This window comes from Vulpes vulpes, chromosome 16 (assembly GCF_048418805.1).
Source record: "Vulpes vulpes isolate BD-2025 chromosome 16, VulVul3, whole genome shotgun sequence".
NCBI lineage: Eukaryota > Metazoa > Chordata > Mammalia > Carnivora > Canidae > Vulpes > Vulpes vulpes.
In genome coordinates this window covers 29,634,382-29,649,052 of record NC_132795.1, presented here as the reverse complement: position 1 = coordinate 29,649,052, position 14,671 = coordinate 29,634,382, and the positions used below count along the sequence as shown (strand labels likewise).

At 40.7% G+C, this 14,671-nt stretch overlaps 1 protein-coding gene and 1 non-coding gene across 2 annotated transcripts; both read right to left on the bottom strand.

Annotated features, from left to right (window-relative positions):
* Nucleotides 1-2,136: 2,136 nt before the first annotated feature.
* On the bottom strand, nt 2,137-4,988 carry LOC112922819 (serine protease 58-like). Its single transcript, XM_026002468.1, has 5 exons — nt 4,931-4,988; nt 4,208-4,388; nt 3,525-3,778; nt 2,777-2,925; nt 2,137-2,286 (listed from the first exon to the last, which is right to left on the bottom strand). The coding sequence occupies exons 1-5, from the start codon at nt 4,986-4,988 to the stop codon at nt 2,137-2,139; spliced, it is 792 nt and encodes a 263-aa protein (XP_025858253.1).
* An 8,772-nt stretch (nt 4,989-13,760) lies between these two features.
* Nucleotides 13,761-13,865, bottom strand: LOC112922952 (U6 spliceosomal RNA). The gene has a single exon (XR_003235564.1). It is a non-coding gene; the product is annotated as a U6 spliceosomal RNA (small nuclear RNA).
* Between the last annotated feature and the right edge of the window lie 806 nt (nt 13,866-14,671).

Sequence of the window (14,671 nt, the reverse complement as noted above, 5' to 3'; positions counted from 1 at the left end):
CTCCCAATATGTGAAAGCATCATAAATATGGAAAATAAAAACATAATTAAGATAATGAGTTCAATAGCAAAATCAACAAGCCAGAAGAGTCTGTGAACTTGAAGGTAGAGCAGTAGAAATTACCAATATGAACAACAGATGGAAAAGAGATATTTTAAAAAATGAATGGATCCCCAAGGACTTATGGGATAGTAACAGAAGATTTAACATTCATGTTATCAGTTTCAGAAGAAGGAAAAGAACACTGAGCTGAAAAACACCAGAAGAAATAATGGCTCAAACTTCTCAACTTTGGTGAGAGACACAAACTTACAGATTCAAGAAACTGAATATATCCCCAAACAGAATAAGCTTAAAAGTTCACACGCAGACATGTTATAATCAAATCCCTGAAAAACAACACCAACCAACTTTCAAGAGCAGCCAGAGCCAGAGAGAAAGCAGGCATTACCAACTGGGAAACAACGAATCACATGCTAGCAGATTTCTCCTCAGAAACTCATTGAAGGACAGAAGAAAGAGGCACTTTCCAAGTCCTGAAAGAAAAGCACTGTCAACCCAGAGTTCTATATTCAGCAAAATATATCCCTCAAGAAAGAAGGTGAAGAAACACTCAGAGGATTTGTCACCCAGCAGACTTGCTCTGAAAGAATGACTTAAAAAAGCTATTCAGACAGAAAGGAAATGACAATGAAAGGACTCTTGGGACATCATGAATGGAAAAAAAAAAAAAGCAGTGGAATTATATAGATTGCATACTATAGAACATTCTTGAAGTGACAAAATCGTACTGATGGAGACTAGGTTGGTGGTTGCATGGTTTGGGGCCAGGAAAAGGTGTGATTATTAAAGTGTAACACAAAGAAGTTTCTTTCTGGTGATATGGTGATAGAACTGCTTTGGATTCTCCTTGTGGTAACTGTTACAGGAATCCACACATGTGATAAGATTTCAAATTTCACCCTTAACAAGAATATATGTAAAGAAAGACTGGTGAAATCCAAATAAAATCTGTATCTGAAAGAACACCATTAAATTTCCTGGTTTTGACATTTTATTATGGTTATAGAAAATAGTATCCATGGGGCCAGTCTGGGTGCCCAGAAACTATATAACTATATATAACTATATAACTTATATATATATATATATATTTTTTTTACAATTTCTTATCTTAACTAATTTCAAAATAAAATATTGTAATAAAAAATAGGACCTATTTTAGTTTTTTAAAATTTAATAATTGAGAAGGTAGGCTAAGAGCAGATAGATAAATGTGGGATTTGGGGAAAATTAGCTGAATTGGCAATTGGTGTAGGATAGATTTTGGTTGGTTCAGTGAGATCATTCTTTGCACACATGTCCACTGATCTATACACACATATGGGCATATGTACACTCACAGACACACACAAACGCAATTCTACTCACCTAGGTTTCAATGTTCCCCTATTATCCTTCTACCATTCTCTTTCCAGCGAGCTTAGATTTCTCTGTGCTTAGCATTAGGAAAGAGCTCTCTGGAGATCATCCCTCCTCCTGTTGGTGGTGTGACCCATTTAACTCCTCTGTGCACCCACTTCTGCTTCATCTCCTAACCCTTTTGGAGACCCTTTTAGTCCTTGTTGTCATGAAATTCTAGCTTCTGTCTCTAACAATTATGTTGCCATCAGTCTGCTTACCATCGCGGTGTTTGCCAAACCTTATTAGATATGACGGAGTGAGAAGACACAGACCTGACTCAGAGGCCTGGCTCAGCACTAAGTGAGGTCAAAGGAGTCACCATAGAGGTGCCACAGTCTCACCATCACATTCCTGAGGCCCATATGCCCTTTGGGGGGTACGGGTTGAAGGAGAACCACTCCATAAAAGTCTGAGGAAAGCACAGCAGGTGAGTAGGAAGTTGGAGGAGAGGAAGAAAGCGGTGATAAGCTGGTTTATGTAGGAGAATGTTATCCAGCTCAATCTGATGATCATTCAGGGTAGGACTGAGAAAGGAGAAGTGAAGTCAAGAAAACAGAAGGGGCATAAACTTTCGGATAGCCAGACTCTATTCCCATATCGTTCTGAGGGAAAGGAATGGTCAAGGATGGTAGACCCAGGTCTGAGGCCACTGGGAGAGGGAATGGAGAGAGCTCAGTTGCTGTGGATGACTTTGCGGATCCAGTCTGTATAGCGGGAAACCTTGGTGTAGTAGCCGACATCACCTCTCAGAATGCACCCTGCTGACCAAGATAGGATGCCTTGGAGCTGATTTTGGCACAAGACTGGGGCAGCTGCTAATTCCTGTTAGAAGAAGAACAGATGGGGCAGGCAGGATAGCCAAAGCAAAGTGACCTTTGCTCAGTGCCTCATGCCAAGTCCCATGTGAGGAGTCCAGGATGGAAAGACTTAGGTGGTGGAAGGGGCGATTGGGGCACATCGGATCTGCCTAGGGGGTTAAAGAAAACAAAAGAAAGAAAGACTTAGGTGGTAAGGGCTGGGAGAAACGTCTGGAGGACATCTTGGGTCCATCCCACCACTCATTCCAGGGCACATCTGAGTTAGACGTAAAGAACTAAGAACACTCTAAGCTGCTTCTGCCCTAGCATCTATGTTCCTTCATTATTAGAAGGACACATTGTTTCCTGGATCCCATTGACCTTGATCTCATTTGCCTGGATCCCATTTACTATTGAATGTAGAGACAGGAAATTGGCTTGGTCGAGGAAGATTATGTGGACCCCAAAACAGTGTCCTAGACTGAACTCAAAGGGGGCAGAGGGAAAAGAGTTACCTTACACATGTGTTTGTTCTCCAGAGATGATCCTGCACAGAACATGTTCTCCGTGATTTGAACAGGAATTTGTCTCACAGGGGACTCCTTGCAGTCATCATTAGAGAACCAAAAGACGGTCTGGTTTATCTGGACGTCAGGCTCTGAGCCTGAGCACACGAGTGTATGTGTGCATGCGCACACACAGAAGGGGAGAGAGAGAGAAAAAAGGCTTTGTTTCTCTTTGATCCTCACATATTCATCTCCCTTTCTTCTTCCCTTCCCTCCCTCTTTTTCTGTTATTAACCTCTCCATCATTCAATGAAAGAAAAACACAAAATGAAAAGGAACCAGAGAAAAATAAACATAGTGAAATGAGAAAACCAAGGTCTGGTCCCAGTGTCATAAACTGCGTAACTTGGGCTTGTGTGTGCATGCTTTCATTAGTGAATGCTGGTCTCTCAGTTTCTGATGAATGAACCACACTCAGCATCCAGTGGGATTACCTGCAAACTCCCTCCCCACCCAGATACCTTTTCACCCTCACCTGGGGGAAAAGGGAGGCAAGAACACTGGATTTCAGCGATCTCCAGCCATAAACAGTCATGTTACCAGTTTGGGCCTCAATTTCCAAATTAATAAAACTAGAGGTTAAGCTATAAGTTCTCGGGCTTCTTCCAGTTCTCATGATCTACAATAATAATTGTGTGATAATCCTCTTTGAGTGGCTGCTTAAGGAGCACTAAGGTCTGTCTTGAGGGCCACTCACCGGAATCCTTCCATTCCCAGCCCCAGCCAGAGACAGTGCACTTTTCCCCTCTTCTGTCATCTGTGGTGTTGGGCAGGGCCACCAGCTTCACCTGATCGTTGAGCTTTTGGGGATGACTCAGCTTGATGAGCATGAGGTCATGCTCAGCAGAATCCCGGGTAAAATCTGGGTGTTGGACAGTAAGCATGGGCCTTAGGTTTTCAATCTTGTTTTGGAAACTGTCTTTTGAAGTAGCAATGTTTATCTCAAGAAATCTGGAACAGGCCACGAAAGATTAGTAGAGGCAGGAGATACCAGTCTATCGTCACCTTGTATCCTTTCTCCCCCAACTTGCTTTCTGACTTTGCATGAGTCCCTTCCATAACTTGCCAAGACCTCCATTTCCTTGTCTGGCAAGTGAGAAGTTTCTATTGCAGTTCTGTTACTCTGACCTGTACCACACTGGATATAGGCTTTTCTTCCCTATTGATTCATCCCCTGGTCTTCCGCTTCCCCAGTTCCCCTGTCTACATCACCCCGCCCAGAAATCTAACTCACAACCACTTATTTCCTGATTCCTTCCAATCACTTCTCAGGCTTGAGAGCCCTTGGGCAAGTTTCTTTAGGGCTGGGCCTCAGTTCCCCTTAGCAATCCCAAGCACCAAGGGGGGAGTGCTTCTCCCGCTAGGACCCCCATTACTCACGGTAAGAAGCAGTGGGCTGCAGTGATAACCCACTGTTTGTGGATCAGGGTCCCCAGACAAGCCTCATATTCTGAGTTCAGGAAAACCAAAAAGGTTGGTGCCATTTTGCTGTATATCTGACTGAACTGCTGGGCTAACTTTACTTGTGTCGGGGTTGCTTTTAGAGTTTTTGTTGTTACTACTGTCGGGAAAGGAGGACAGAATTTTAGAGACAGGCAGACATTCCAGAAGACAAAAGTCTGAAACATTTTATGTGGAAGTGCTTTGAGATGGTCAATGTGTTATTGATATTTGAGGTGTTGTTGAACCATTTTGGGGTCCTTCTGTTAATTTCCCCTTAGGCTTCCCTCTGTATTGGTAGCTTCCTTTTTTCCACTCCCCGTCTCCTTCCTTCCTTCAGCTTGATTCTTCTCTCTTTTCTTCAAGCTTCCTTCCTAGCTATATTAGCAAAATCACAAAATTTTGCCAATACCCACCATCCATTGTGTCAAGTCTTACTGTCCCAGTCTGCATCTTCTCTTGTAGCCATGCAGCCAGAGGAAAATCAGTGGGCTCTAGACACCTGAGTGTGCTAGGAAACTTCCAATCACCGGAATCCTAAAGTCTTATCTTTTTTATCTTTCTAATGTGCTCTCCACCCATCTTATCTAGACCCATTTACTACATTTTTCTCCAATATGACATTTTCAAAGTTTTAAGCCAAAAAAGGGAACCTGCACTCACCAGCCACTGCCAGAATGCTGAAGGTTAGAAAGAGGTGGTTCATGTCTCTGATCTCCATGCCCTCTTGGAGGGGAGACCTGGAAAGGGAATAAACTACCAAAAAGCCTGATCTCCTGGAAGTTTTGCAAAGGGAGAAATATCAAGGTGGGGTGGGGATATTCAAAGGGGCCAAGTGCTCTGAACCAAGGGAGGATGGCGTCAAAGGGAGGAAGGACAGCCAGACCCCATCTCTCTAGATGTCTGCCCTCCCATTGTAGTCTGGGAAATTTTTCTAAATGAAATGCCTGACCACAGAGGCATGTCCTATAAGCCAAGAGCTTTGCTCTCCTTATTAGCAAAGAGAAATCTCAAATGGCCAGCTGTGTCTGCCTTATTCCACAGTCAGCAGTAATATGTCAGCCCCGGCCCCATTCTGTTTACTCACCTGTCCTCACTCAGCGTGGCTGATCTTCACCCCTGTGTGTGACATTTACTGGCCTTCAACTTCAAAATAAACTCCCTCTTCTCTGGGCCACAGACCCCTCTCACCTAACAAACTGAGTCTTCCCCTATGTCACACTGACTCTTGCCCTAATGTCACACTGGCTCCACCGCATGGCATCCTCTCATGTCACACTGTCCCTAAATCATGTCATCATCCCCTCTCACCCCCAGATACCACTGGTCTCTCCCTGAAACTTTGCAGAGGCACATGGAGACAGGGCTCAGCATGAAGTCCCTTGGGATGGAGTCAAAGGCATACCTAATAGAATATATCAGTTGGCTTCTGCTGCAGGGCAAATTTCCTCAAAACTTAGTGGCTTGAAATGGTAGCCAATTGTTTGGTCATAATTCTGCAGGTTGCCCATTTAGGATGGGCTTAGCTGGGCAGTTTTTCTCTCAGCAGGGCTCACTGATACAGCTGTGGTTCCACAAACATGTCCGGAGATTGGCTGGTTGTTGACTAGAGTGATGAGGATAACTAGGCCATAGTCTATCATCACGCAACAGGCTAGTCCAAGATCATCTATACAATGCTAATTGCAAAGTTCCCAAGATCAGAAAAATGGTAAATCCCAATGCCCAACTCTTCAAGCCTTTGCATACGTCATATTTGTTAATGTCTCACACTGGCCAAATCAAGTTGCATGGTCAATTCAGATTCACAGAGCAGAAGAGACCCACTACCCGACAAGAGAATGTGTAAAATCATAATACAAGGGCCCAGGTAGAAAAAGGGGCATAGTTTTGGGTCATTTTTTCTTGCCATTGTATTGTATAAATTTTTAAACATACAAACAATTTAAAGGCACTATATGCACTGTGAATCCTGCCGTGGCCCACAACTGATTTTCTCCACCTAACGCTTGACTATATTTGTGTTATTATATAGTATCCACCTACAGTTGGGGCGCTTGTTAGTCTACCACAGAGGCAACCAGCTCATCTCTTTCTTAATCTCCTACAACCCGACTTCCTCTCCCACCTCTCTGATAGCAACTGCTTTTCCCATAGCTGCCACCCGTCACCTGTAACCCGAGATGCTGTGACAGCTTTCCGAGTGGCCTTCTTTGACAAGCTCTCTTTCTCTATCTAATTTGACAGATTGATTTTTTTTTTCATTTGTTGTGCTTCTTGCTTAAAAGCTTGTAGTTGTTCTTCATGCCTATTACTTCATGCTTAAACTCCTCTGCTTGGCTTTGAAGGCCCCCAGTAATCTGCTACTAACACATGACTGTAGGAATATGACATAATGGGCAGAGTCAGTTCCTGGGCAATCGCAAAAGCAGCCTCTGTCCTTGAAAGATCTATTGATAAACTTCTTATCTCTCTGACCCACTCTAGTGTCTGCGTGTCCTAACCTCTTTTAAAATTGGCTATAATCTTTGGCTTTTAGCCCTCTTAGCATGACCCCAGGTGAACATCTCCCATTAGCACCCCACAGGCACCGATTTCTGCTCTGACCTGGATATCTTCTTCTCCTTGGCTCCTTGTAAAAAATTCCTTGACTTTCACTCTTCTACCATCATCTGTGTCCCTACTGGTGAGTGAGGGCTGGCTCCTCCTTCCGGCATGTGGTCTAACAGTGGCCTTCTTCTGATTGGCTGTGGGTCCTTGGCTGTATTTCCTGGGTTCACATAAGAAAGGATTCCCATTCATCCTCTGCTCCCTATCTGTGTGAATCCTTGTCTGGCACCTACTGAGCTTCACTTGTTCAGACTGGGTTGTAGGAGCCTCTCAGATTCCAGTTTGTGTCCACCGTCCCTCCCACCCAACTGTTTCCCAGTGCATTTTTTTGTCTCTCTTCTCTACTGTAGACTTTTTGCTCTGAGCCAGCTACTTTCTTCGGTATTCTTCACGTTGATCATTTCCCTACATGCTTCCTTTCATTCTTTGGTTTACTCTACAGACATATTTGGGGGGAATCTATCTCACCTTAACCCTTGTCAGGAAGTCTGCTCCTAGCCCACAACCCTTGCTAAGTGACTCAAGCTTGGATGTCAAAGGGCAAGAATGTGGATCCTCAGAAACACCTCTTGGATCAATGTAGCTATACTTCAATGCCCGAACCCGGCTGTCTGATCGAAGGCTGACCCTTCCATGTTCACAGCTCATCCTGTCAGACCCTCATGTGCTTCTGGATGGTCTCAGGCTTAAGAAGCTCCATTTACCTCCAAGTTTCATAACCCTGACTTCAGAGAGAATTTGCATCAGATTCAACTCTGTCTCCAGATCCTAAAATAATATCTGGCGCCACATAGTAGATATTACACACACACACACTCAGACATACAAATACAATTTTTTTCCTGATGAATGAGTGAATACCACTTATCTCCTGACTTAAAACTCCCAACAACCTGCCACATTCACCTGCCCTCCAGATGGCATAAGCTCCTTGGCTTGCTTCAGGTCACTCTCTTGTGAGTTAATGGGAATAGCATTTCCAGATTATGGTCTTTGAGCCCAGGGATTTGAGATTTAATCTTTTTTTTTCTTTTAAAAACTTAATTGAAGTATAATGACATACAATAAGTTGCACATTTTCAACATGTACAATTTGGTAAACTAATGAGCATATTCTCAAAAGATTCCTTATGCCCCTTTGTAATTCCTCCTCTTTCCTTCCAACCTGCTACCCTATCAGTAGGCAACCACTAATCTCTTTCTGTCACGATATATTAATTTGTATTTTCTAGAATATTAGATAAATAGAATCATGACAGTAAGTTTTCTTTTTTGGTCTGTCTACTTTCACTCAGTATAATTAATTTGGATTCATACATGTTGTTGTGTGACTCTAGAGTTCATTTATTTTCACTGCTGAGTAGTATTCTATTGTATTGATTTATGAAATTTGTTTACAGCTGAAGGACATTTGGGTTGTTTGCAGTTTTGGATTTTCTAAGTAGAGCTTCTGGGAACACTTTCTATATGTGGGTCTTTATGTAGGCACATCTGTGATATATGTCTTTATGTTAACATCTGCTTCCTTTTTTCTTGGGTAAATGACTAGAGATGAAATGGCCGAATTATATCTAGTAAGTATACATGTAACTTGTAAAGAAACTGCCAACTTGTTTTCCAAAGTATTTCACGTTCTTGGGAGCCCCTGGGTGACACAGTCGGTTGAGCTTCCAACTCTTGGTTTTGGCCCAGGTCATGATCTCAGGGTTGTGAGACTAAACCCCTCATCAGGCTCTAAGCTCAACAAAGAGTCTGCTAAAATTCCTCTTTCCCTCTCCCTCTGCCCCTCTCCATTCTCTTTTTCTAAAGTTAATAAATAAATCTTTTTTTTAAAAAGTATTTTACATTCTCACCAGAAGTCCGAGAACCAGAACGAGTTTCAGTTCCTCTATATCTTCACCAACATTTGGCATGCTTGGTCTTTAAAAAATTTTTAAAATTGAGATATAATTGACATATTGTATTAATTTTAGGTGTACAGTGTGTTCAGTCTTTTTAATTTCAACTATTCTCCTAACCACAAAATAGTGTTTCAGTTTGGTTTTAATTTGCATTTCTCAATGCCTAATGATGTTGAACATCTTCTCGTGTGCTTACTTGTCATCCATATATCTTCTTTGATAAAGTGTCTGTTCAAATCTTTTGCCCATTTTTAAATTGAGTTATTTCATTCCTTGTAATTGAGATGTGAAGGGTTTCTAATATAATCTGGATAGGAGTTCTGCAATACTTCAGGAGCTGGAGGAATGGACTCCCATAAGTCTATCCACATGCCTCTTCTCTAGACCTGCTTGTTCCCAATTTTTGAATCTTTCTTCTTCCAAACCCCTGACTAACCAGCTACACTATTCATCACACAAGTCTTATATTTTTATTTCAGGCTACTTTTCTTTCCATACAATGTAGATGACCAGACGTACCACCAATGCTCTTCCCATCACTGCTGTCTCCCACGGCCATCTTTGGTTGGGGATTATAATATAGTGGTTCATTTCTGGCTTCACCACATATCAAGCTGATCCAGTTGTGTATCGAGACAGGTTTTTTTCCTTTTCCATGAGTTGATTATAAGGGAACTTGCCTGTGCCCCCCAACTCCCCTCTGCTCCCAAAACCACAAATGTAAGCTGGAGAGGCAGGCAATGGTGCCACAGTGGTGGATGAAAGAGGAGTCTAAGCCACCTACACATGCAGCTTGCTTGTCCTCTAATATGCCACTTCCATCTCACAGTGGACTTCTGTTAGGCTCACATGACCTTACGACTTAGTGGATCTGAAAGATCACAAACAGTGCCGGCTGCATAGCCCCTGGATGTCCCAGGATCAAGTGGTCTGCATCTACCAGGGCCTCGTAGCACGTCAGGATCTATATTTTGAATGGTATCTGCAATAGATCGTGTAACATTGTCCAGAATGCTAACCCCTACAGATTCTCTTACCAGGGCTGCTGTACTCCAGGAAGCGTCTTTCATCATCACAGAGGCCTCCAACAGCATAGGTCGGCCAGGGAGTTCAGCTGAGGTCTCTTAAGAGCTTAGAGGCAAGATGCTGTCCAGGGCTGCAGTCATCTGGAGGCTTGACGAGGGCTGCAGGGTCTGCTTCTGAGATGGCTCCTTCACGTGGCTTTTGGCAGGAGGCCTCTGCGCCTTTCCACATCAATCTCTCTGAAAGAGCTGCTTCAGTCCCCCCTCACAGTCGGTGATCCAAGAGAGAGCAAGGAGTGAAGCTGTAATGTCTTAGAAGTCCTATATCATCACCTCTGCAATGTTCTATTTGTTACAAGTAAGTCACTAAGGCCAGTCCACACTCAAGGGGACAGGAATTGAGCTCTGTCTCTTGAAGGAAGAAATTTCAAAGAATTTGTGGGCATACTTAAAGACCACCACACATGGTATCTTCAATATAGTGGATCATTGTGATGATGCGTAGAATGGTCAGGCAGTCTAGGGTCCTTTCGGTTACATAATGACAGGGCCAAAGACTTAATCCTGCTCAAGATTGTAAACTTCTGTGTCATTCACATACTCCCATTCCCTTTCCTTGATAGGGATGGAAACGAATGCATTTGCTCATCAATGCAAGGTACCTGAGGCCATATTAATCTTTTCCAGCAGACATTACTTCTGGCATAGTCATTGCAATCAGGGCAACTGTTTGTTTGACTTTATTATTTCCCAGTATCAGGCATTTTTGTAAGGGCCAGACTGGTGAATTAAATGGGGATAAATGAGGGCCACCACCCCATAACCTTTAGGTCTTTTTTTTTTCCTTTAGGTCTTAAATGGTGGCACCACACTCTGCCACTTGCCCCAGGACATGCTACTGTTTTTCATTTACTGTCATGTGAAGGGGCAAATCGATCTCAGATATTTCACTTTGTCTTCCCCACTTATACAGCTTTTATCCCATAGTACTAGAAACCAGTGTGGAAGGTCTGCCAGTTAGCAAGTATTTCCATTCCAGTTACACATTAGGGGACCAGAGATATTACTCTATCCCAGTTTAGTTTTCTCCATAGCACTTATCACCATCTATTAATAGTATTTATTAAGTATAACTTAATATACTTAATTAATTTTAATATACCTAATGTACTTATTCATTATATTATTTGTCTCCCCAATGAATCTAATTTCCATAAGGATGAGCCTTTTTTTTCTTTTTTAAAAAAACGGATATATTTCCAATGCCTACAAATTGCCTAAGACATCCCAGAAACAGTTCTAGCACACAACAGGCATTCGGTAAATACTCGTTAAATGAAAGAATAAATAGTGCCTGATTCTCAACATAAGTTTATTATTGTTATTGTTATAATTACTCTAAGATTTTTCCATCAGTCCCAGCAAGTATGAATTCAAGTGTGAAGCATTCACTCTAGAGCAAGTCGGGGAAATGTTTCTGTAAGAGGATCAGGATGACTGATATACCTCAAGTGTCCTATGATACAGTAGGTGTGTTGGTGGTTGGCTGAGAGGCCGAAGGCCCACCATGAGGGAAACCACTTCCAGATTCTCAGCACCTCTGATCTCTCTCCCCTTCTCTAATGTGAAGTACATATATTTAATCTCTCAGCCTTCCAGTGGTAATTGTTGGTGTTTTTGGCCTCTTAAAATGGAATTTCTTGTTTTTAAAGCACTGAGCCATAAAATATTTAAATATTTTCAGGCTTTCTCTTGAAGAGTTGAAAGATGGCTATTGCCATATGTACTGGTGCCTAGAAGTGGATTCTTATCTCAAAGAGGGCATGTGCCTTTCTATTTTATCACACTCTTCACCACTCTTCATTGCTTCTCTCACATGAAGGCTAAGGGACAGTTATCAGTCACCAGTGTATGAATCAGACCATTTTTTTTAAAGCGAAGAAAAAGTGATATCATTTTTATATCCAAGTCCATATAAAAATTGGGAAGAATAAAATGTAAACAGAGAGAAATACACATTTCAAGAAAAATGGGAAGAGTATTTTGGGGAGGCAAGAGAGAACAAAGATCATTCCTAAGCATTTAAAATGTAATATGCAAACAAAGTATGACTAGACACATAGGGTGTAATTCAAGATATAAGGACCTGAGTTTGCAACCCTTCCTCTAATCCAGTGAAGAGGAATACACAATATATTCTACTTACTGTATAATTTGCAAGGTACTTATTTCCTTTTTTTTTTTTAAATCTGTAATTCACATTTTCATGCTTGACAATTTTAGGGTTTTTTTTCATATTGACTTCTTACCCCCAAGATACATACTGTGCTCAAGATACAACTCCCAAATTTTTCCCTTTAGGAATGGAAATAGAGATTCATTACTAATTCATATGTTTCATCACTGTGGCTTCCTCATTTACATAAAAGTTCTGTAATTCTAGCTGAAGAAAGATTTAATTAAAATCTTAACTAAGGACCTCATTCTTTTCAATTTAAATATGAGGAAGGGTAATTTATTCTTCCAGTTGCTTTTAGTTGATGGTTTTAGGATCCAATAACTGTAATTACTACAGTAAAAGTAAAATTGCATATTATAATTTGGATTCTGGGGTGTCCTTAAGCTAACAAATACACATGATGACTAAAAAAAGTAGCAACATCAGGTATAATCATCTGGATGTTTTTTAAAAGGCCAAACACAAATCCATCACAATCCCAACATTAAGCTAAGTTCAAATGGTAGTTAGGGTATTGGTGCATATGTGTCAAACTATGGTAAGGAACCAAGAACATTCTTACGTTTATCATAACGTCTTTCTCCCTCTACCACCTTTCTCATCTTCATTCAAGCCAATTATTAAAATAAGGCAGCTACTGAGCCCAATATTCACTGATAGCCAAGCAGGAAGCTTCTGGGTGTGAACCAGACTGGGGATGACTCATTGAAAGCCAAATGTTTGTATGGAAAGCTCCCCCTAAAATGGCACAAAAGCAAATATTTATAAACACGTTTAAAAATCATTTTGGAACTCTTGGAAGGAGGGGTTAAAATATTGCCATCCATTCCTAATTACACCATTTTGATAAAACATTGCTTTGCTACCATTGTGCTGACCCAGGTTCTAAGCCTTTCGGGAACAGAGTTGCTATAATTGGTAGGACTGTCCTGACTCACAGTATTTCTTTTTTTTTTTTTTCACAGTATTTCTTATTTTGAAATATGATTCTATTTTGATAACTTCAGTCCAATCTGTATTTTGAATGCATCAGAAATTCATGTGCAACTTGTGAGAATTGTGAGTTTCCTATAGCTATGTCTCAATTGCAACCTATACAGAGTTCCTGAGAAAAGAGTGGTTACAAATGGAAATTTGTTTCTTGCTGAGTAAACTTTGACCTCAAATGGTTTAAGCATATTTTTAATTCTGTACCCTAATGTTATCTATTGTTTTAAACATCCTTCTCTACCCCTCAAGCAAATAAGAAATGGTTGTTTTCATTCTGACAGATATTTTTGGTGCACATCAGTTTCTGCTTAGACTTAATCAGGCCTTTGCTTGATAAGCCCATGACTGAGACTATTCAGGGCCTGGGGGAAGTCAGCTTCTATTAGAAACTATGTCTGAAAATGAGGTGATGGTAGTGGTGGAAGTTTGGTGCTTTTTTCCATCTGGTCCAGGCTTGAAAAGGAATGGGGTGGGGGTGGGGGACAGGAAGTGGTCAGGCCAAAAGGTCAGCACAGCCCTCCTGCTCAATCAAGCTTCCTAACTCTTTTTCTGTGACACTCTACAGGTGTTGTTAGGTTTGTTGGCTGATTTTATTTTATTTTATTATTTTATTTTATTTTATTTTATTTTATTTCATTTCATTTCATTATTTTATTTTATTTTATTTTATTTCATTTCATTATTTTATTTTATTTTATTTTATTTTATTTTATTTTATTTTATTTTATTTTTTGAATATGGAGCACTCCACAAATTTGTGTCTTCCTTGTGCAGGAGCCATGCTAATCTGTTCTGTATCATTCCAATTTTAGTGTATGTGCTGCTGAAGGGTGCACTTGTGGGCATATTTTAAAAAGGATGTTGAGCCATAGGCATCGATGACTGAACTCATTGAGCTAAGCAGCTGTACTCCTTTAGAATTTTGTCTTGTATCCAAAAAACCAATGAGAAGAAGTTAGAATAGTGGCTATAGAGAGATGTGAATAGAAAGGCTAGTATCAAGGAGAGATAATATCCTCTTTGACCTCCATTTTGGAACTGGTGTTATCTTTTTCTGTAGCAAAAATATCCTGACCAGATTAGTGTATAGGGACTGAGTTATAGATATAGCCCTGCTTCTTTTAGCAGAGATCATAAGAAAATAGTTTCTCCAGATAAATGAATTTCCTAGATTTCTGGAGTTTCCCCCATTAAGTACCAAATGTAAAAAAAAAAAAAAAAATTCAACTACAGGAAATGGAGGGACTTCTGTGGAATTTGATTGAAGGGGTAGGAGCAGTTATGTGAAAGTTTTTATTTCTCTCTTTATGCTATTCTAATAAAGAGTACATTTTTAAATAAAATTAATACATATTATTTTATTTTTTAAAAGATTTACTTGCAACTGTTTTTATACAAATAAATGGGTTACATATTTTGACCTCTCAGAGCCAAACTGAGTTTTCTTGTGATGATTATCATCATTAAAAAACTCCATTCTTCTCCGTACTACAATACCCTCAGGTAGTCCTGGCATGTTCTAAATGGTTTATTCCTACAAAATGTCCTCAGATTTCATATTTATTTCTCAGAAATGTTTTGCTGAGATTGTTAGCTGTCATTCATATTGACAGAACTCCATCTATCTTTAGCAGATAGATAG